The sequence below is a fragment of the Podarcis pityusensis genome (genome assembly GCF_964106645.2).
Source record: "Podarcis pityusensis genome assembly, chromosome: 7".
In the NCBI taxonomy this organism is placed as follows: domain Eukaryota; kingdom Metazoa; phylum Chordata; class Lepidosauria; order Squamata; family Lacertidae; genus Podarcis; species Podarcis pityusensis.
In genome coordinates, this window is record NC_138031.1 from 41,443,951 (window position 1) to 41,467,582 (window position 23,632).

The 23,632-nt window shown below is 40.1% G+C and overlaps 1 protein-coding gene across 5 annotated transcripts in view; it reads right to left on the reverse strand.

Moving 5' to 3' along the window:
- The window catches only part of SPIDR (scaffold protein involved in DNA repair), a 167,148-nt gene that overhangs the window by 42,760 nt on the left and 100,756 nt on the right, over nucleotides 1-23,632 (reverse strand). For all 5 annotated transcript variants that reach the window (XR_013988681.1, XM_081013837.1, XM_081013835.1 and 2 more), the window contains exons 9-10: nucleotides 18,471-18,672; nucleotides 14,207-14,481 (exon numbers count right to left, since the gene is read on the reverse strand). Coding sequence is in view for 4 of the 5 variants with exons in the window: in XM_081013837.1 (XP_080869963.1) it covers nucleotides 14,207-14,481; nucleotides 18,471-18,672 (477 nt within the window). In the remaining variant the exon portion in view is untranslated. The remainder of the gene's footprint in view (nucleotides 1-14,206; nucleotides 14,482-18,470; nucleotides 18,673-23,632) is intronic.

The following is a 23,632-nucleotide window of genomic DNA, read 5'->3' on the forward strand; positions in this document are numbered from 1 at the left end:
TACTGCCCATCAGCCTCCCTAACTGAGCTGCAAAAAGTGGTCTTGGGGTGGTGTGGAGTGCCTACACATTTCAACATTCATGCTAGGGCTAACTTGTTTAAACCAGCTCAGGACTTCATGGAGCTGTCTTACTACATTGGGTATTTACCACACAAGGACCCTTCATCTAGTGCTTCCCATAAAACAGTTCGGAATTGGTTCTGTGCTGGTTACAGTCATTCCACTGTCACGGACAGCCCATTTCCTTGTAGTCTGGACTAGCAAAGGACCTATTAAGATGGCAAATGGTATGAGATCAGATTCAGGGGTTGTGGAGATTCTGAGGTTATGGGGAAGTTGCTTGAAGGAGTTTGGCTACCACAGGTACTCTCAAGCCTTGCCCATCTTGGCTTCTTACAGCTAAACAGAAGGTGTTGACTGGTTGGGTCCAGTGGGTTGCAAATGCCTGATTCACTGGCAACTGTGCTTTCTCCCCATGGTGTTCAACATCTATACACAGCCACGGGAAGAAGTTATCATTACATAATGAGCATGGTGTCATCATTATGTGAATGAGTGCCTGGACCCCATGAGGGCTGCTGCTGCCAGCCTGTGTGGACAGGCAAGAGCAAGTGCTCTGGCTTTGCTTCCTCCCTCACTCTTGCACTTTGCTCCTGCATGAATGCTTTAGCTGAGATTCCTGCCTTGAAGGCGGTTGGACTAGATAACCCTTGAGGTACCTTCCAATTCTATGATACAGTTTTTTCTCTATAACATTTGAATTAGTGGAGGCCACATACGTAATGGGGTGGATGAAGACTGAATGCCAGCAACCACTTGGTTCTTGGGTTTGGGTGGTGGTGGTCAGTACCTGAAAAAAAGCACTGGTTGTAAGGATTTCATGAGAAGGAGAACCATGTACACCACCTTGGCCTCCTTGGAGAAAAAGGTGGGATATAAATGTAAGAAACAAACAAACAAGACTGTATGGAAGCTGCAAGTGATGCAGATGCAGCCACTATAGTGCCAAATGGTATGTTTAATTGAACCCATATAACATCCATTTTGCAGGGGGAAAACATGGTTCTGAATAAAAGAATTGGGTGTTAAGCCCTACCCTGCAATTCTGTTTTAGGATGGTAATGCAGGAAACCTTAGCAGACTTGACTGGATTAGTGCTGTGCCTTGTGCAAAATAGAACAGTCAGCAGAGGAGGCATGCAGGAAATAAAAGCATTTGAAAAATAGAACAAGTCATTACCAAACTTGACTCTAGCACTGATCAGAATTTCTGATGCCTTACGGCAGAAAACAGGAGTTCAAAATAGTTTCTTATTTACTATCTGAAACTTAATTTTGGAAAGTGCACCAGGTATATGTAATCAACAGAAGGCAAATCAGTGATGCTACTTAACGGGCAGAGAACAGGATCTAGTATTCCCTTGGTACAAAGTCCTATTTTTTAATGAAGTTGTATAGCTCTGCACTGAGATGAAAGGTAAAACTAGATAGAACAGGATGACGTCTGGCCCTTTATCATCACATGCAGATTTGTCACCAAATGGTTTGAAGGGGTTTTTTTGTTTGTTTGTCAGCCAGTCTTCCAGCTGCTGAAGGATACACACATGAATTTTAAAACATTAAAATGTAATAAAAATATACCAGCATTTAGCTGGTATAATTTTGTGTGAGAAGAACTGTTTCTATTTTTAACATCTCTTTAAAAATGGTTTAGAAAGAGACATAGTTAAACTGCTGTGAACACATGAAGAATGGCAATCAAAGTTAATCAACAGCTGTCTCGCACTTATATATGACTTTTCATCACAAAAGACCTCAAAGAGCTTGACAAACTATCTTCAGGATGGATCTTGGTTCTTCTTTTCTGCTCCACCCACATAAGCAGTATTTCCCTGAAAGGGATGAGATTTTCTTTATCAGCACTGAAAAACAGGTCTATTTACTACTAGCCATAGGCTTAACACAAAAGCAAAGAATGCTATTATCTAATCTAAACTACAGAGGGAATTGAGGGAGACTGAAGGTAATCACACAAATTAGGATTGGACAAGGGCATTTTGTTAACATCATCAGCGAACGCATTCAAAATTACTCATGCAGTTTGGATATGAGTAGCTTAGACTTTGATTTTATCCCTCATGTGAATGAGAATATAGATAGCAGAACACTATGATACAAACATACTGTGACAGTAGCTCAGTACTGATTGGGGGTGGGGAAGGAAGGGGAGTATTGTAAAGAACCAGCCATATCATATTTTTGAATGTCACAAAGATCTGTAATTTAACTGGTTCTGAATATGAATTTGTCCAACTGACAGCAGCTCCTTGGCACTTCTGCCACATCTTCTCTAATTTGTAACATAAAACAATATATTGCTAGATTCTGAGCGTTTTCTGTCAGAAGACTTGCTGCACAAGAGCCAGCTGGTTTGTAGGTGTGTGCACAAAAGTCTTAAACCCCTTCCTCTCAATGAAACTCTTTCTGATTGCTATGAAACTATATGAACTGTTGAACTAATGACTTTGTGGAACTATAGAGTTATTTAACATTAAGTCTCGCTCTTGCTAAAATGCCGACTGCTGTAAATTACAAGAGCAGACACACAAAACCAAGCAGATTTTTGGCTTGCCAAACATCTTCTCTGGGGGGGGGGGGGATTATCTCATGTCTCTTATAAACATGGTTGTTCTCATGCTCACAGATAGAGGTTTGTTTCATTTTCACTCTAGAAGCTATCTCAGATAAAAATTCAGTTTTAAAACTCTGTATTTAAAGTACTCTTTATGGTTCCACAAAAGGTGTTTTTGCATGCTCATCTCTTACTCTGCTTTCTAGATTACCGGCCAATACTTTACTTTACTTTTATTTTATTTCAAACCAGCTCTTCATTAGGGATATATGATGTGGTAGAGAGGGCACACCAGCATGATCTTTCATCAATGAAAATTGTTGCAAAGATATACATTTATCTTAACTAAGTGAACTCTCTCATTTATTGAGGCAAGACTCCATGGTCTACTATACTTTACTGCAACAATGCTTCTTGATGTACTACAGTCATGGGGAGACTCTAGCTAGCATGCCAAATTTGGCCATCCATTTGGCCATCCATTTGGCCCATAAAGCCATTTTTGGGAAACTACACTGACCCACCCTACACTTTGTCCCATTTGCACGACTGTTCATGCAAACAGGACTTTCCCATCCTCTCCCCCTTCCTGAAAGCTGTTGTGTGCCTCCAAAATATGCCACGGACAGTTGATAACAGGGTGCTTGAGGGGAAGGAGAGAAACAGAAAGCCCTGTCACGTCTGCTGGAGTGACATTAGATCTCATCATTTATTTTTTTCATAACTGGGTGAATCTGAAACACCTGTGAGTTTATTAACGCAAAATGGTTCAGCTAAAACTAGTTATACACCATACTTTTAGAGTGCTTATCCTACTACAATAGAAAATAAGAATTTTATCAAAAGGTGGCTGTTATGTAATTTATTAGCCAGTGGATAATTTTGCTTTCTATATGCAAATATATTGTGCTTATTAAATTGTGGGTATTGTAACTGTTCTGTTCATAAGTCATATCGACCTAGGGAATGATAATCTACAAAGTGAAAATGGTTAAGCCCTGCAATGGCTCCAAGGTACCCATAACATTCTCAGGTGTAAATGGAATCTTTATTTACTTTCTAAATCATATCACAGGACATAGTTCTTACAGCCTACTGCTCACTGATATTAAAGCTGCTGGACCAAAAAAGAAAACAAAATATCAGACCAATGAATAAGTAAAATCCAGGGGTTAAAGTAAAACAGGCTCACTTAGCTGTTCCCCCACTGGCATTACTTACTTAGATAATTTCATACCACATGCTGCTCCAACATATCAGAAAGGGGAAGAAAGCAGGAGTGATCCATCATTGTACTAGATTTAAAGACAGAAATGATATGATGGGGGCAGGGAATGATCCCACTGAGATCAATCTAGTTGAAACGACATGTTTTTTATCATGATAGGGATTTTACACTTTTTTTTCTTTACAAAAAACACAGATACAACCAGTGTTTGGGAGAAGGGAGATTTAAGCCTCCACAGGCCAAGCTTCTGTTTGCAATATTGAACTGTGATGCTGCAAATAAAATAAAATAGAAGTAGGGCCTATGGTTTTATTTTGTTTTATCTGTGGTACCACAGGGACATGTGTTTTCAGAAAGTTTGAAGTTCAGTCTTCCACCCATCTGCAAGATAAGAGAAATATTTCAGCTCTATCTTGCACATTTATATTTCAACATCAGATACTGTGCTATCTGTAAAAATGCCATGTAATTATCAATTTAACATTTTATTCTTTCCCCCATAAGGTTGCAAACTGTACTACAGAGCTCAGAAATACAATTTTTTTTGCCATGTAAATTAGCCAGCCAAATGCCTCCTGTCAAATGTCCTTTCACAGCCTCACTTTTTAAACTAATCAGCTGCCACCAAATGATGTTTATGGGTTGAAAGAGACTAAATTTTAGGACATTGCATTTTTTTATTCTATACACAGTTCCTCAAGAAAAAGGCAATCCTATGTATCCCACAATTTTTAGAAATTAACTCATAAGCCCTCTTCACCCATTATATATATGGAGAAGGTTCATCTCCCCCCCCCCCCAAAAAAATATAGTCCGCCCCCCCAAGGTCTGAGGGACAGTGGACCGGCCCCCTGCTGAAAAAATTTGCTGACCCCTGAGTTACAGACACAAATGAAAGAGACAGAAGTCAACTTACCAGTAAATACTAACCAGTCAATCTACCACCTATAGTATGATCAACTACAGTAATTCACACAATATTCTAGACAATATTCTACGGTGGCTAATATCCATATAGCTCAGAGCTCCCATGTGAACCTGCAGCCATGTGTAAAACCACAAGCCTAGAATACAGAAGGTCTTAGGTCCCATCCCTGGTAATGGGGACTGACAAAAAAAGGGTGGGAGAGCTACACTTAAAACAAGAAACAGTGCAAATAGTAACAGGGAGGAGCAGGACCTCTTCCTTATTGTACTACTATCGCTGTGGCAAAGCCATGGGCAAGACGCATACTCCAATCTCAAACAGAGTGACATGGTAGGGAGCCCACTTCTTTTCATTGTATGCTTCCTATTATGAAACTGAGTACTTTCTGAAAGCATCAGAGAGGACTGGGGTAGTCATTTCCCTGTTCCTGCAGTGTCCCTGCACATGACAAAGCTGTGTGATAAAAGTAGCAGCAGATACAAGCTTTCCCCATTGCTAAATTGCCATGCTGGGTAGGGTAGAACTGTACCTGCTATATTGTTGAGTGTAAGTCAGGAGATAGGATCATGCTGTAACGTTTAGAACTTGAGAGAAAAGCTGAGTGGGAAACACAATGAAGTGCATTAAAAGCCTCAAGGGAAATGATACTATTTATGTTCTGTTATTTTCAGTTTATTTCAAAGCACTCTTGGGAAGATTAGTTAGTTCATAGCTTTATAACACTTTGAAGATGTCAGAATTCAGTGCGAATTCTGTGCGAAAACCCTTGCTGCTATCTGGTTGTTGGTGTTCCCAAAGAAGTGTTGAGAAAAACTTATTAGTATCCATTGTATCTCAGTTAAACATCAGAAAGCTGAGTAGCTGCATTAGGCACATTAAAACAGGAAGCTGCCTTATAGGAAGTCAGGCCATAGTCAGGATTGTCTAACAGGGTGCTGGCTATTGAACCTGGAATCTTCTGCATGCAAAGCATGTCCTCTAACATTGCTCTATGGCCCTCCATCTAATATAACAAACAATATAAAAATATTTAAAAGGATTGAAAAACTATACTCCAAGAAGCTGGTAGACTTCCAAGACATTTAAATAATCACACTACTTCTGCAAGCTTACACTGAGGTAAGACTTGTGAAGGGCATTGTAAACCTGACTGAACTGGTCTTTTACACGTTTTACAAAAACTGCTACTATATACAGGGTTAGTCTTTTAAAATTGGCCCCGTGGAACATGTGTACTCTGTATCCACAGGGCCTCTTTTAAAGGACTCACCCTGTACAAGCGCCCCCCCCCCTTACCTGGGGGTTACGTTCTGCCATAAGTGAAATTCCATAAAGCAAGGAGAACTCTCTAAATGCCTATTTTCCCCTGCTCTCCCACTCTCTCTCCCCACAACTGTCTCTTCAACTAGAGTTGAAGCTCTTTGGCTGGCTGGAGGGACTGTGGGAAAGCTGTGGTGGCAGTTGTGCTACCCAGCAGATCAGCTGTTAGGAAGGGAGGCTGAGCAGCCTAAACGAAGCCCTGCTGCACCTCCAGTCTCTCTGGGACTTCCTCTGCCCTCACTGACATCCTCTTTGGGCTCCAGGAAGGGTCTCCTCATGGGCCATGAGAACTCTCCAGCTCTTTCCTGCCATTGGCTGGTATGAGTTTGTTTATTTATTTACTTATTTCCCAGTGCTACGCACAAGGTGTTATAGTCATCCACGAGTAGAATGTGTGTATGTGGGTGAGTGTCTGTATATATCAATTTCAGGCCAGGTTTATTTTCCCCTTGCAAGTGTTCTTGGTTTTATAGCAATTGGTGGCTCTTCTTCCTTTGGTCAAAGGATGGGGCCAGACTGTTATTTTCCTTTCTTGCTAAAATCCCAGGACAACACACAGCTGGGAGCTCAATGTTCTTTCAGGCAGGGTGGAGAGAAGCAAGTTCCAGCATCTGCTTCTTCCCTGATCGATGGATGGGGACAGCGTGGTCTCTCCCAGGTCAATGTTCTTTCTGGAAGGCATGGGCTGTAGCCTCCTGGTGGCCCTAGATTCCCTGGCTGATGACAAATGCCAGAGTGTGCATCCCTTCTGCTCTCCAGTCCCACAGCAAATGCTCAAATGTCACTTCAAATGTTTCAGAAGAGCAGTATTTAAATGCCTTAGCTAAATTTCTCCAGATGCCAGTTCTCAGGCGCAAACAGCAAGTCCAGAAGGAATGGTCACAATATATGCCTTTCACTCACTCTGCATAGAATAGCAAGGGCCACATACAGACTCTAAGCCAAGTAATCTACTCTTCCACCAACTAAGAACAGGAGTCAGCATTAAATAAGGGTTCATTAAACTGAAGTGTCTCTGAAAATCAGTTGTTAAGATCCCAAACAGATATGAAATCTCAGTTGCTAGTTAATCACTCCAACATTGCTTTGCTTTAGATCTGTGCTTTTTACCTGCATAAATGTACAATACATACTAGGTTCAAAGATCTTAGGCCAATAGATTTGCTTGTGTGGTATGATTTACAACTACCTAAAAGGTTTTTTTTTAAAAAGTCTCCCGTAGCCATATTTCCTTAAAACTTAAATCTGATTAAAAATAAAACCACAAGTCTTGCTATCTGTTCTGTACAAAGTGCCTCCTTGGGTGCAGGAGCAATCTAAACTCTTGCGTTTAAAACAGATGTGTACTGTTCTAATATATAATCTATGACAAGTTGGAGAGCCTTCTTGTAAACGAATGATACGATGACTAACAACTCCATTTCCATTAGAAGCCGTTAATCCTACGTAAGAAGTCTGCACGCTAATAGATGTCAGAGGCAAATGTTAACCAGCTACAGCTGGCTACAAGCTATAAAAAGCATTAATGAAAACACAAATACTAACTTTTGCCACCCCCTCTCTACTTCTTCTTAGTTCCTACGTCAAGGCTGTGCACAGGCATCACTTTCCAAGGGCTCTGTGTGAATGAACTCCCTGCTCTGAACTAGCTTGGTCTGGTTCCCTGAAGTTTGTTTACTGAACAGCATGTGCAGAGACACTGATCATGGGGGAAATGGGGGGAGAAACAAATCACATGATTGCTTGGCTCATACAATGGGTATTACTGATAGCCTTGAAATATGTGCTTTTTTAGAGCAAATAAGAACAGGAAGTGGATGGGAGGAGGTTCTAATAATGAAAAGTACAAATCCCAATACAGGAGTGAATGAACGTGCATTAATACAGTACACTTAAGTGAATGTAGAAAATACAAAGTGGAATGTATTTGACTTTGGGAAAGCAGGTTATTTCTTTGTTCTCCTATATTACAAAACATTTAGTGTGTCAAATGTAACATGAGTATTCCTAGAAATGTGGGGTTGCATTGTCACTTTTTAAAATAGAATAAAATGTGGACACAAGTGCTTGAGAAGCTTTAAGTGTTTCCTATACATAAAGAAGTACTCCTGATTGTTTCATAGACTCTGCACTACTTGCAGATTATTAAATACCACAGTAAAGTGAAATTAGTGAAACCAAATTAGCTTAAAACCACTTTTACTTAATGGGCTGAGGAATGACTTGTTACAAAATGAGTAACACTTACAATATAGACAAAGCTAGTTTTAATATGACAGCACTACGTATAATAGAGCTGCACAGCTATTATGCTGAATATTCTGAATCATCAAAATATAACTTACAGATGTAATGCAGCCTGTCCTGAACTATTGTTAAGGGATCAGGAACTGGCTGAGAGGCAGCATGCTGCATTCCCTGAGCTTTTCTGTTCTCCAACACAAATCCCTGTCTTCAATCTTAACTATGATTAAGGCTTACACTGGCACCAACCTTGACCATAGCTAATACTATGTGTTTCCTGCAATAGTATAAAAGGATGAATTCTACCACACTCTACTAAAAATGAATACCAAAACTGGCTGGAGAGTATCATAATACTATATGACCCCATATGATATTTTAAGTAGGGGTGTTGTGACAAGTAGGAGTGCTAGCATATCCCTGATTGGTTTCTCTGAGCAGCAGCACATTAGCATTTTTTGCCTGGATGATGTTACCAAACTTATTAATTTTTTAGTGCTTGTCCACCCAATACTTCTATCTAGGTGTGTTCTCGATCACCTTTTTGCAGTGTGCGATTATAATCTCAGAAGATATGATATAGAATAAATATATATGATGGTTTATTTAAAAAAAATTAAACCTGAATTCATAAGTAAATATTTCACAAATTTGGGCCATCTAATCCTATTTCTAATAATATTAACTCTATATACAACACACCCAACAACATTGTAGTGGGGTACCAAGAGCTATTCTTTTTATAGTACTATACATAGCTTCACTTGCCTAGATTTCATAAGACTTCTGATTAGCTGCTCTAACATGATTATAGCACAACTATTAGCCAGGCCAGAACTGAAGTGGGAGGTAGGGTTATGTTGTATACGTACTTGGACTTCTGCTTTTCAGCACAACATTTAAAAGGCACAAATATTCAAAATGAAGAAATGTCAGAAAGAAAAGGAAAATTCCACACTTTTGATGTACACCATCTCAGAATACTTGACATATACCAGGTGCTGGAAAATTACTATTCTCAGGTGAAACTACTGACTAATAACTAGTATCGCACATACTGGATCGCTGCTCTAGGGCAGGAAAGTTACCTTTACAAGTTGCCTATGACAGGCTCCTTACACTTTAAACCACTAGATAACTCACACAGAAACAGTACATCTTCTAATTTGCTCCACAGCAAATTGCATCCTGAATATATTGCAAAAAATATAATAAGAGAAAGAATAGGGTACTCAAACGAATAAGCAGCACTTATACAGCATCTTAGAGTACCACCTATGTAAGTTCTCAGTAATCCTTTCTACAACCCTACCAAGTAGGTTAGCATTATTATTCCCATACTGCAGATGTGGGGAAGGGAATACAAGAGAGCATCAGTGCTCAGGTTAGGTTCCAGGAAGTTAGGTTCCAGAATACAGGGGAGCTTCCTGTCAGACCACGCTGATGAGAAGCAAGTGTGTTATTCAAAATAGGCAGGGATTGAATTTCAGAGCACTAAACTATGATAACAGGGCCCAAAGGAAGGTACATAGGTAACATCCACACCATACATTTAAAACATTTACTTCTCCAAATAATCCTAAGAACTGCGGTTTGTTAAGTGTGTTGGGAATTGTAGCTTTGTGATGGGTAAGTATAGTTCCTTGGATTTTTGGAAGAAGCCATGACTACTGAAGCTGTATAAATGTGCTTTAAAAGTATGGTGTGGATGCATCAAAACCAAGCAGGGGTGAGGATCCAATGCAGCAATCAGGGGAAAGGAGGTGGACATTACACAGTATCATTAAGCAGGTGAAGATTCATTTGTTTGTTCATTCATTCATTCTGCTGTTATCAATAATGTATATATATACATTATATAATAATATTTCCCAAGGAATAGGAGCTTTATATAAACCTCTCTAGGCTTCTCAAAAGGAAGAGAGTGATTTTAAGGGAAATAATAAAACGTAATCATTTGGGGATGGCGCCCATGCTTTCAATATGTGAATTACAGATTCCACCCCTACAGTTCCTTGAGATGAAACTTTACAGTACAATTTGATTATCACACTTTAATCTGCCATGGGATTTATCTTGCTCAACTAAGGAAAAAACTAAGGGAAATAATGTAAGAGCCCTCAAATAGCAATGAGACATCCTTATGAAAATACTACAAATTGGACTCTCTTATTTATGAGATACTGAAACATTTCTATCATATGGAGTTCAGTGAGGCACATTTAGGTTGTCTGCTTCCTGTTTATCTTGTACTTGAAAAAAAAGTCCCATAAGTATTAAAGTTCTTAAAAATCATGCTCATGAATGCTTTGTTTAGAAACATTTACTTGAAAAAAATGAATGGTATGTCGTAAACAGAATGGAAGTTGCCCACAAAAGAAAACGATTTGACAGATGCTAACATCTGTGAACATGGATTTTCTACAAATGTCCTTTCCCTCTTGAGCCGCAATAAACACTAATTTAAAATGTCTTGTGTAACACAGGCTTGGGTTTTCCTTAAGGTAAACACAATGGTGACCTCAATTCAAATTTGCCTACCTTGAAACGTTAGCAATAGCATTGGACCCATTATCTTTACTCAGATAAAGAACTTGCAATAAATTCAATGGTGTTTGTGTTAAGATAGGTATAAGTAGATACATAAATGTTCAGCACGGAACAGCAAAAACTGTAAAGAAGCTTATGAATAATTCACATCTGAATCAGCTAAGTCTGATGTAGTCTACGTACCACTGTACAAACAAAAATGCTTTACAGAAACTCATTAAAAGTTGCTGGAGCATAATCACTCCCACTGAAAGGCCATATACTGCATAATTCAAATTAAAAAATTATATTTTGCTCATTACCTACATCTTTTAAATCTAAACAACTAAGCACTTCACACTATTTTATTAATTACTGACAGGCGCAGGTGGGCACAATGTTGTGTTTAAAGCAAGATGCAGCTTTTTCTTAATCCCTGCAAAACAACGTGGGTGCTTCTTACACCCACCAAGTTAAGCCAGAACACACACAACACATTAAGAAATCATACAGTTGGAAGGGATCACAAGGGTCATCTAGTCCAACCCCCTGTGAGGCAGAAATCTTTTGCCCAACGTAGGGCTGAAACCCACAACCCTAAGGTAAAAGTGTCATGGTCTACCTACTAAGCTATTCCTCTGAACACTAGGGAAGAAGGCTTGGCTTTCCCAAGGCTATTTCTAAAGCAAGGGTGCACAACTCTTGGCTGGGTGTGAATGATAGTCATTGTTTCTAGTAGCTGCATAGCTCAGTTTTCTAATTTCTCACTCCACTGGAGAAAAGTATATCCTTATTGCTTTGTGTCTGTATGTATGGTTATAAGAACCCACCCCAAGCCATGCCACTGAGGCTGTATTTCAGCACATGACACGGACACCCTTTTCAAGCAAGCATACTCTGCATTGCTGGTGGCTTTTGTCAAATGTGCCATTCAAGTGGCAGAATTTACTGGGGGCTTTCCCTCTTAATCACCAAAATTATTTTTTTGTTTGCCAATAGAGACTGTATTTGTGAAATAAGTACAAATCTGAGTCTACTGTATTAATCTGTCCTGAAACATCTTAGGGAGATTTCCCCCTTTTATGGTACCTAGGTTCAAGAGTAATCTTTACAACTGTTTTTAAAAAATTTATTTCTATGCCGCACCCCTGTGAATTGAAACAACAGAATACCTGATGATCTACCATTTCAGATTAGATGGAAAATCAAAAACACAAATATGCATAACCCAACCTTCACTACAATGATATCAGGATAGGGTACAGTAAAATTAATTGCAAAGTGCAACAATATAAAAAATTAATAAAGCAGTTAAAACAGTAAATTCATTCACCCACATGAAACTGAAGAGTGAAAATTGATATCAATCTGGGCTGACAATTCACATCTCATAAAAACTTGAGAAACCTGTATCTTAAGTTGGTATTGAAATGTAAAAAAGAATCAGTGCCAAACATGTGAGCATGTGTAAGAGTGCCGGGTAACAGGGCTGTTGGCATGTGACCACTGGAGGGATTCCCAGAGAGTAACATAACCTTAAGGCCAAGAAAAAGATTAGCCACCTGTGCCCTAGACAATGAAGGTAATTTGAATAGTCATACCTTGCCATCTGCAGGACCTCCATCAACACTGCCCAGGCTTGTGCCCCAGGGAGGTTACTACGTTCCTGCTAACACAAAGGTATGGCTTCAGTCCCAGGGGGTGCACACCACTGTCTCTAAAGACCAGCGGCGGAGCAAGCCGATCGCGCGCCTGGGGCGGCGCATGTGCCCTGCGCCCTGGGGCAAGGCCAGCCGCCCATGGGGGCATCGCGGGGCCTCTGAGGAGTCTGCCTGCCTCCTCCCACTCAGCTGTCCTACGGGCGGATGGTTTGGGGCAGCGCAGAGCCTGCAGGTGCTCAAGCCACCGCAGCACTCCCAGGAGAGACGCGTGGCTCAGGCGTGCTGCAGGCCCCGCGGTGAGTGCCGCCTGGCATTATGTCACCCTCCCTCAGGGGGACACCAGGGGCAGCCCACACCTACTGCACCCCCCTTGCTATGCCCCTGCTTGAGACTCGCAGATCTGCCAACTACAACAATAATCTGGAAGCACTCTGATTTTCTTGCAAATATGGCAGACTAACTACAAATTAACCCTTTCATCCCAACTGAAATAAACTGAGATAAACTGGTATTTGACTTTGCCGGGGACTATGAAAACAGACACCTCAGTCAGATCAAGAAAATATTAGAAAACCAAAGTAAGTATGGTGCCAACAGTACAAAAACTGAAACAGTGAATTAGATTTTCCACCCTTCAACTGTCAACAATCTACATTTCTTTCCCAATATTTCCATCAACAAGATCTATGTGCCACTGCAAGCTGGTGGATTTCTTCTTTCAAGGTACTTTTCACAAGCTGTGTCCAATTCCTTTCGGGTAAACAGAAATTAAGCTCACTGGTATCTGACAGAGGAGGAGGTGAGAGTGAGAGTGAGAAAAGATACTGTACCTACTATGCATCCTTTGATTAAGCATCACCTCTCTCCTCCCCCAACTTTATACTGACTACAACATTAATGTCTCACATCAAATATAACTGATCTGTAGAAAGTACTTCATGATCTGAAAACAGAGATGATGTATGTACTTTTGTAACCCAAAAATCTTTAATAAAAACAATTTTAAAAAAGAAGAGTTCTGTTATAGGGAGACCTTGGATGAGCCAAGCTCTCTCAATATCAGTTTCCTATGCACACAAAAAATTGCTCTACAAAAAGCTATATGAAGATTAAGAAGAGCATTAATAGGGTAAAAACTAATTTCAGATGAGAACAACAATTTGAGAATAACACGGGAAACATAATGAGACTGCAAATTTAATACAGCTACTTGATGAGTAAAATGTCCTGGTTTCTTAAGTACCGTACTTGGAGTCTCCAGGCAGGATTGGGTGAGATTAGCTGCTGCTAGCCAGTGAATAGTCAATATTAAGCTAAATGGACCAATGGCCTGAAACAGCCCCCTATGTTCCAAGCTGTAGTTTGGCATCACCAGCATTATTATAATGATACATGGCTCACTAAAAGAAAATTAGTTAGACAATTCAAACTCATGGCAGATTTTGGATATGGGCTGCAAATGATGAATAAGTTATCTAGTCCTGCTCTTTTACTTAAAAAAAAAAAAGGAAAGGAGCACCTTGTTTTTAGCTAAAAGGTAGGATTGTTCTAGGCTTCATAAAAAACTCAGGACCGCCTGATCAACATGTTCAGTCTAGCTTGTCTTGTAATTTGACTGTTCCCATCAATGCTGAGATTCACACTAGGCCAATTTCTAATACTCACCTAACATTTGGCAGGTCTGAATTTAACAATGGTGCAGTGTTCTCGGAAGTGTTGTTTTTCTGAAGGTGACACCTTAAACCGTCTTTAGCAGGCAAATAATACACCCTTTGAACAACCACTTGGACCTGGATTCCTCTCCCTCCAGCTCTTCCTTGTGTCTCCACAATATCAAGAAGAGAGTCGCTTAAGGGAGTAACTGCAAAGGGAGATAATTTGGGCTCATTGTTGCTATCGGTATGCACAGTCTTCAAAGTCTTCATATTGAGATAGGAGATCTGGCAAGAAAGGCACAAACCAAATCATTGTACAGATTGCAGGAAAACATACAGGAAAGAAAGGTTTTGCTTACCAAAAATTCCCATCCTTCTAGCACAGAGGTGGGCAATGTGTGGTCCAGAGACCCACCTCACTTTATATGCTCCCACTCCTCAACATCTCCTGAAGCTACCCTAATATTTCATCTCATCAGAGCTCCTTTCTTTCTGTTTGTTTCCTCCTTATTGTTCCTGGCATTAAACATGTTTCCTCTTTCTATGTTTTTTGGGAGCAATTGGAAGGAATAGTATTTGATTTTGGGGGGTGGGGGGAATAAATAACGTTTTTCCTGGTTGTATGACTTGAGGAAAAGAAGTCATTCCCGCAGCAGCAATAACTGTCTGAGAACAAATTGGCAGGGGTCTTCCATATATATATATATTTAAAATAATATTTATTAGTAGTTTTCAGAATTATAAGAAGAAAAACATTTAAAAAAACATTAAAAAACAACACTATAATAGACAAAAAGAAAAGAAAAAACACAAAAACCAATACAATAAAAAGAAAAAAGAAAACAACACAAATCCCAACTTACATATCTAAAACTTCCATTTGCTTGTTTCATTGACTTCCTCACACCTCCCTTTTTGTATTCTAGTTTAATTAGTTATTTCAGCAAATTCTTTCCATCTTTCTCAATTTTTGTTAAAAAATTCATCCTAACCTAATTTAATCTAATAATTAACTCAACAAATCCTTTCCATCTTTCCCCATATTCTATTATTCACATTACCTTAATTAATTTAACCTTATCCTACCCTAAAACACCTTAAAGCTTGAATCTTAGTTATCAAATATACATTACTCCTGATATCATTTCTGCTAAAGTCATATAGTTTCATTCCAACATTTTCCCTAATATTCATTAATTTTTAGCCAATTCCCCAATTAGAAAATTTTCTTTATAAATTTTCTTCCAATCTTCATCCAACGTCCCTTCTTCCTGGTCTCGGATCGTGTCAGTCCTTACTGTCCATTCCATCTAGTCCATCAACCTGGAAGCCTTATGTCCGAGGCCCTTAAGTCTCTTCCATGTCCCTTCTGCAATTCTTCTTCTTCTTGTTTATACTTGCCCTTTTCCTTGTCTTTTGTTGGTCTCTTTCTTAGTTTCTTTCCTTTCTCATTGAGGGGTAGGCCTCTGGGGGGTTCCAAGCCAGAATTGTCTCCATCTCCCTTCATCAAACCCGCCCATTCCCCACAGTCCCACTCCCCACAATCCTCAATATAGTCCAAAAAGTATTTAAAAGCATATTCCAAGGTCTCTCCAACGTTGGGAACCTCCTCAACTCCAGACTCCCCCTGGCCCACTCCAACTTCAATCTTCAATGACAGCGGCTCATACTCCTGTAGGGCCTCGGGACTCTCCATTTGTATTATTTGGGGTGCAACCGCATCCTCCTCCATTATCTTCTGCACTTGCGCAGTCAGTACAGATTCATGAGTTGGTCCCTGGATAATTTCTGTATCAATATTCCCTGTTTGCCCACAGTTATTAACTGCAACAGTCAAATCCATTTTCTCATTCATCAAGTCCATCTTCTCATGCATCTGTTCCAGCAGGGCACTTGTCTTACATAAGGCAAGCACCCAGTCTTCTTTCCAACTCATCTTTAGTCAAGGTCAGAAAAGCCTGTTCCCACGGTCTTAATCTCACATCTGTTGAGCCCTCAAGTGTATTGCAGCAACAATTTGACAAGCTCCCTCTAGAGGAGGCAATTTCTATTTGTATCCATTTTTTTTTTTTTAGGCAAGTCCAACAAAGGAAAATTACTTCCGTTTTTCAGATATTTTGTTTCTTTAGGATGCAAAAGGCAACATTGGAATCAGCTTGTTTCTCTTCTTTAGCTATCTGTCAAAATATCCCATTCACAGTCAATGAACCTCTCCAACAATTTCTGTCTCTGACACCCCGTTCCCAGGTTAGAGACGGTGGAAACTTATCCTTCTTCACTCCCTCTCCTGCTAGGGTTGAACAAAGTTCCCCCCCTTTTCTCCTGCTTCCAAGGGGGTTTCAGTAATTCTAAATGAAGAAAATTTAGACTTTTATGACAGCTTTCCAGGCTTTAGCTTACAAAGTTTTTGCTTTAGTCTATATACAAAAAGCGGAAGGCAGACTTCCTGTTTTGAACCTTCCCGCTTCGTTACCAAATTAAGAAATTTCTTGATCCAATTTTCTGTTTCTACTCACGGGTACTTATTTTAAATCCAATTGTCGACAGGAAAAAGTCAGCGCTCTCCGGCAATGGCTGTGCGGCTTCACTCCGTGAAAGTAGCTGTCAGTTCGCAGCACCGCGCTTCTCACCCCACTTCGCTCCGGAGCCCCTAAATGGGATTCCCTGCGGGTAGGGGGGCGCTCCTGGTGCCCTGCCGAACCCCACGTTCCCAGGCTTCCTCCGCCTGGGATTTCTAGCGGGTCCCCACCTTCGCCGCGGCGGGAAGACCCAGTTTCCACGGAGCCCGTTCCTCCGGACGGAGGAACTCCGCCATTCACCGATGGCGCTGACCCGGAAGTCGTAGGGGTCTTCCATATAAACATCTCTGTGTTTGAGTAAAAAAATGTGTGAGGAAGACATGGTGAAAACTGAAGCAGAACAATCTTTATTCTGAATTAGTTCATCTAGATGACAAACTGGTGAAACAAATGGCAGTAGCTTCCTCAAAGCAATTTGTTCTTTTGTTTCTTAATAAAGCCATGTGAAGGTGAGCATTTTCTGCTTGGCCAGTTCTTGCCTAGGAAAGCACGGATAATCTCCCTCTGATGAGGTTGAAGACTGACTCTACCAACCAAGAGGAGATAAGCTGGATATTCCAGCCTTTGTACTCCTATAACAGCAGAAGGGCAACTTTTCTTTTTCTGTCTAGGGCTGCATTCCCTTGGGAACAAACATGGTAACAGAAAAAACAGAACCGCAGTCACAAAAAATTAAGGCTACAATCCTATACAAACACTAAGAAGCCAATTCCTGACCACAGTGGGTCTTACTTTTCAGTAAACATGAATATATTGCACTTTGAGATATATAACAAACACAAATAACTGATAATATGGAGACAGTGAATCCCTATTTGTCCCCCCCATTCCTTTTCAACATGTGTCTATAGGTGCAGATCAGCCTAAACCTTAACCACGAGTGAACAGACTGCCCCATCTTTACTCTGAAAAGAACAGGAGATACTGGTAAATAAAAATATATTTTGCTCTTGGAAGAGCAGAGGCCAATGCCTATATTCTAGAAGTAATCTCATTTGAGTATGTCTTCAATTTGATCCTCCAAATCCAAAGGCAGGACCTTTGGGCAGAAGATCCACTTTATAATGCCTGCTGTATGTGTGGAGAAGCTCAGAGATTCTCCAAGCATAAGTGAAGCTCACTAACAGAATCTTCTTAAGAGGAGGTTCAGATCAGGAAACATTAACTAAGAGTTCAAAAGGACAGATTAGAGCCATGACCACCCAGTTCAAGTTTCATATAGGAATGCTGTGGACTTCTCCATGTGTACAGTGTTGTACACTGTGCGCTTCCTGCCACTAAAGGTAAGATGGAAAATGCTGCACAGTGACATCAGAACACATTCCTAGAGCTTATGGACAGGGAGAGTGGGAACACCACTGGCTTGCTGTTTGACAACATGTAGCTAACCCTTTAGAAAGGCTGGTAATTTTAAGTAGCTGAGCAGCAAATCAGATGAAAAGTAATCTGCTAAATATATGACAGCAATACTGCTCAAGACAGTAGTGAGGCTAAAGCAAAGTATCACATCAGTTCAGTGTGTCAACATGTAGGGAAAAATCTTGATTGTAAAATATTAATATTATTCACTAGCAAACTCTAAATCTTGCTTAAATGAAGGATACAGAGCGCACATGAGCGTTCTTGCATGGACTGTTTGCAAATATCTGTTCATCAGCTCGCTACAAAGTGTTAAGCTGTAAAATTAAACATTACCTGGTTAACTGCAGATGTTTGAGGCCAATTGTCTTTTATGGTGGAAAAATTGAATACCCAAGCCAAAGATATCTTTCTTTTAATAAGCAATGGTTCTTGAAGATGTTGCCTTTCCATCTCTGTTGGTTCTTTAATAACTTTCTGACTGAAGTAAGTATTCATGATAACTGGAATGCTATCATTTGGAAGAAGAAGTCTTTGCCTGAAAAACAGAATCATGGTTATCTCATTTACTTTAACAAGTTAGAGCTGTAGACTAGTAAGCAAATCTATAATCATGAATTAGAATCTGCTTCAGAAGTATATGTAGATTACTTTCCTGCAGTCTTTTAAAATATTTTTTACTAACAAATTAATTTTAACATACAGTTTGAAGATGATTATTATTATTTTTGCTGAAATGGCCATACTAATACATTGCTATAGACTAAATGAAAACTAATACACAATAATTTTGTGGCTCATTAGATTAAGTTTATTGACTATTGTAAGAAATATTAGTTACCACCAGCCATACATTATGGGTTTACAAAAATATTAGGTTATGTGTTGTAAGCGTTTGATGTATTGGTTTAATAGTCAATTTTGTGTATTGGGCAGATTTTGTGTATTGGGCAGATTTGTGTATTAATCGGGACCAATATATGATTTAGCCTCATTAATTGTCCATTACAAGCTTTTGTAAAATCTGGTACAACTGAGCAGTTTGATGTGTATCATGTGCTTTTGAACAACAACAACAACAACAACAACAACGAGTCCATTCCCATACTTGGCTATGCAGAAGCAGTGCAACATAGCACAACACCCAGGGCTCCCAATATTGGCACAACAGAAACACTCCTCCCATTTTGATGCTGGAAGGCGGCTCTGCCTGCTTTGCTAAACAATAATCAGCACAGCCGCTTTGGTGTAGAGAAGAATATGTTATAATACACCTGCTTTGTTGAAGGGGAGGGGCCATCACTGGTTTCCTTACTTCCAAGTAAAGAATGTGGACAAGATCTGTGGAAGTATGAGATCTATCACTGTATACTTGATCCCATTTGCATGGGGTGTAGCCAAGTAAGTGAAGAGTGTAGTAAATGCTTCATCCCTCTCTAAAGGATAATGTCTTTGCACCCATAGTTAAGATGGCTGTGTCCCATTCATGGTGAAAACACGTTTGGTTTGGCTGCACTAGCTGCACCAGTATTGAGAAACAGCTTGCTCCTTGAAGTTCATATAACTTCCTTTCTGACTGCTTCTACTAGCTTGTGTAGACATCCCCCACATCCCACAGGCGTTTAACTTACGAGGTTGACATTATTTCATTGAAGACTGTTTTATCTGCTATGCTTGTCTTGTTACGCTCGGGTTACAGACACTTCAGGTTATGCGTTTTTGGGTTGCGCACCATGCCGAACTTGGAAATACCAGAATGGGTTACTTCTGGGTTTCGCGCTCGCGCAGAAACACTAAATCGCGCTTTGCACATGCGCAGAAGCGCTGAATCACGACACGCACGTGTGCAGACGTGGCACTGCGGGTTGCGAACATCCCTCCCAAATGGATCACATTCGCAACCCGAGGTTCCACTGTATTAGAAAGGCACAGTATAAACCTTTATAATAAATAATAAAAGTTTAAGAGTGAACTCCTGGCAACCAGCATAGCTTATTATTTACTACTGGCTTTTCCCTTTACTCTATCCCCTTTGTCTTGCACAAAATGACAAGAGATATTAGGATGCAAGCCTAAGGAAACACAACATGCCTACTATGCTGAGAAAAAGGGAATAAGAGGTCATCTAATGTATGACAATGCTGCCTATGTATTCATAAGTTTGTTTATTTAGTTTGATTTATTAAATTTCTATAGTGCCCTTGTTCTGAGGATTACAGGGCGGTTTACAATATAAAAACACAAAAGTACATAATATAGTAACAAAGAAAAACAGTATCACCACTATCCCAGCACAGTTTAATAGGCCATAGATTGTTTAATTAGCAAAACACCTGGAAGAGGAATGTTTTTGCCTGGCATCTAAAGATATGTAATGCAGGCACCAAGCAAACCTTCCTGGGGACAGCATTCTACAGACGGGGAGCCACTGCAGAAGAGGCCCATTCTCATGTTGCCACCCTCTTGACCTCTCATGGAGGAGGCACATGAAGAAGGGCTTCAGATAGTGATCAAATGGTGCAGGTCAGTTTATACAGGGAGAGGTAGTCCCTGAGGTTTTGTGGTCCTGAGATGTTTAAGGCTTCATAGGTCAAAACCAGCACTTTGAATTGGGTCCAGAAATTAATTGGCAGCCAATTGCTTCCCTCTCTGCTTGAGTTAGGTTGGTGAGTGTCTATGTTACAAATGGTGACTATTGACTTGTTTGAATAAACATAGAACTCTTGTTTGCAGAGATTGCTAAAACTACAGGCATATGATGGGAAAAGGCATGGCAAAGTTTTCAAATAGTTAACTAAGTAGTGCAGCAGTAGCAAAATCAAACAGGTTGAGACATTGCTGAACTATATTTACATTCTGTTACTGCATTTACTTTCCAGGGTTTTTAATTAGTTCCTCCTATTCATTACCTGGGGTGTGTGGAAAATTGTGACGCTCAGTCATACAGAAACTGCCTGACTATGGTAAATGAAACAATGATGGGAACATCACTCCAGGTTTGTCATAACAGGGCATACTTTCTTTTTGGGTTCTGTCGAAACCTCAGTTCACAGCATAGTAATGGTGTCTGCAGATCAGAGTGGCTAACATTCCATAAATGCACTGGAAAATTATGGTAGGTACTTTTTAATGTAAAGCCACGTACATTAGTAGAACAATTCTGAACCAAACTGAAATAGACAAGTGATAAGAAGGGGTTGCATCCAACCCTGTTCTATAAAGAGTAAGCCTGCTGAAATTAATGCACCTAGATTAATCATGCCCAATAATTTAAATAGGTCTACTTTGAGTAGAAGTAGCAGTAGATCTGCCCCATCTGCTGCCTATCTTGTTCATGCAAGGTGGCAGTCGTCCTATGGATCCTGAAGGTGGTATTAACCAGTTTCAAATATATCCTTCATAGGCAAATTTGTAGCCAGACAGCTACAGACACTGAATGACACTGATTATCCGGATCAATTTCAATTTACTGTTCAGCATTGAAACAGTTCTGGTAGCCCCAGCGAATGACCTAATACAAGGAAATATATATACTTTGAGTGTTGCCCTGTTATTTCTCTTGGACCTCAAAGAGTCTTTTGATATCATGGTATACTACTGGATTGACTGTCCAAAATGGGAAATGCCATGTTCTAGCACAGGGGTCAGCAAACTTTTTCAGCAGGGGGCTGGTCCACTGTCCCTCAAACCTTGTGGAGGGCCGGACTAGATTTTTTGGGGGAGAAATGAACAAATTCCTATGCACCACAAATAACCCAGAGATGCATTTTAAATAAAAGCACACATTCTACTCATGTAAAAACACGCTGATTCCCGGACCGTCCACGGGCCGGATTTAGAAGGCAACTGGGCCAGATCTGGCCCCCCCAGGCCTTAGTTTGCCTACCCATGTTCTAGCAGTTCTGATCCTCTCTGGATGGTTGTTCCAGAAGGTGGTACATGGCATCTATTGCTTTGCCCTAAGCTGTGCGACTGAGTGCTCCTATATACCATCTATATGAAACTGCTTAGGTCATTGAAGGATTTGGGGTGATATGAAGGCCGCTCTAGAGAAGATAGAAGTGTTGTTGATGGTTTGTCTGACCTAGGAGGTGATGGTCAGCCTATGCTGGAGAGCGCTGTACTTCCTCTGAAGGATAACTCTTGCAGGCTGGAAATACTCTTAACTCCAGCATTGTCTGTAGAGATCCAGCTGGCACCCATGACATGAAGCACCTTTAATTCAGGCTGGTGACCCAGCTGCAACCTTTGTTGGCTAGAGATGTTCTAATCCAAATCCAAATCTAATCTAAATCCATGCTTGGAATAACATCTCACCCCGAGTGCTGCAATGCATTATATGTAGGGCTGCCTTTGATAACTATTCAGAAACTACATTTGGTTCAAAATACTGCAGCTAGATTGCCAACTGGGACTGAGTGAAGGGTCCATAATGTAAGTTTTAACACAACTACACTTACTCCTGGGCCATTTCTACGCACAATTCAACATGCCAGTTTCTAAAACCCTAAGTTGTTTGAGACCTAACTACTTAAAAGAATGGCTGGCTGTTCTACCAGAAAATTACAGGACACATAAACCAGCAATATATTGATTGGGCAGGTGAAAATATTATGGCAATTTATGGTGGCACCCAGCATAGGGGGACAGGATATGATAAGCCAATGTGGTCACAAGGGTTTTAGAATTACAGCAAAAGACTCATGATGTGTGAATTGGGGGGGGGGGGGCATGAATTAGGCACTCATTACAGATTGTCAGCATACCAAGATCTAGTTATTCATAAACAAATATTAGTGAAATGTAAATCAAAAAGCGACAAGCGAATCATTTTCAACATGACACACACTTACTAGGGAACCAATGCTCTTTAACTGCTGGCAGAGAACTGCCAAGCTGTGTATTAACGTTATATCTTTTGTACAGGTGCCTGCACTCAACTAAATGACATGCAATGCCAAGAAGTAGAGGCCAATATAAAACAGACACATATTTTTCCTGATTATCATTTACAATTACACTTATTGTTCCCCACTATGGCATTAATCCAGTGCTCTCTAGAGCAGAAAAAAACTTGGATACAACTAGAACACACAAGCCACCTTTGAGAAACAACTGCCTGTTGTTTGACATTATTTTTATCAGGAGTGCTTATGTAAACAGTTGCTACAACAGTTATTAGCAGAAATCAGACCATGTTCCGTGATCTATGCATTCTCCCAAAATGTTCCATGGCTACAGCATGCTCAGACTTAATGGTATGTGCTAGTTGTGAACTGTTGGAAATTGTGGTTTGTTTTCTAACACATACACAGATTACTTTATAAGTAATACACAAAGTAATACACATACACAAAGTACTTTTTAGATTTTAAATGCATTTTAAATATTTTAAAGTATTTTATTAAATTTATATACTGCCTATATAGCTGAGTTCTAGTATCTGCTATCAATAAAGCCATTGGTTTTCTGGACAGCTCCATCCTCCATGAAGAGCT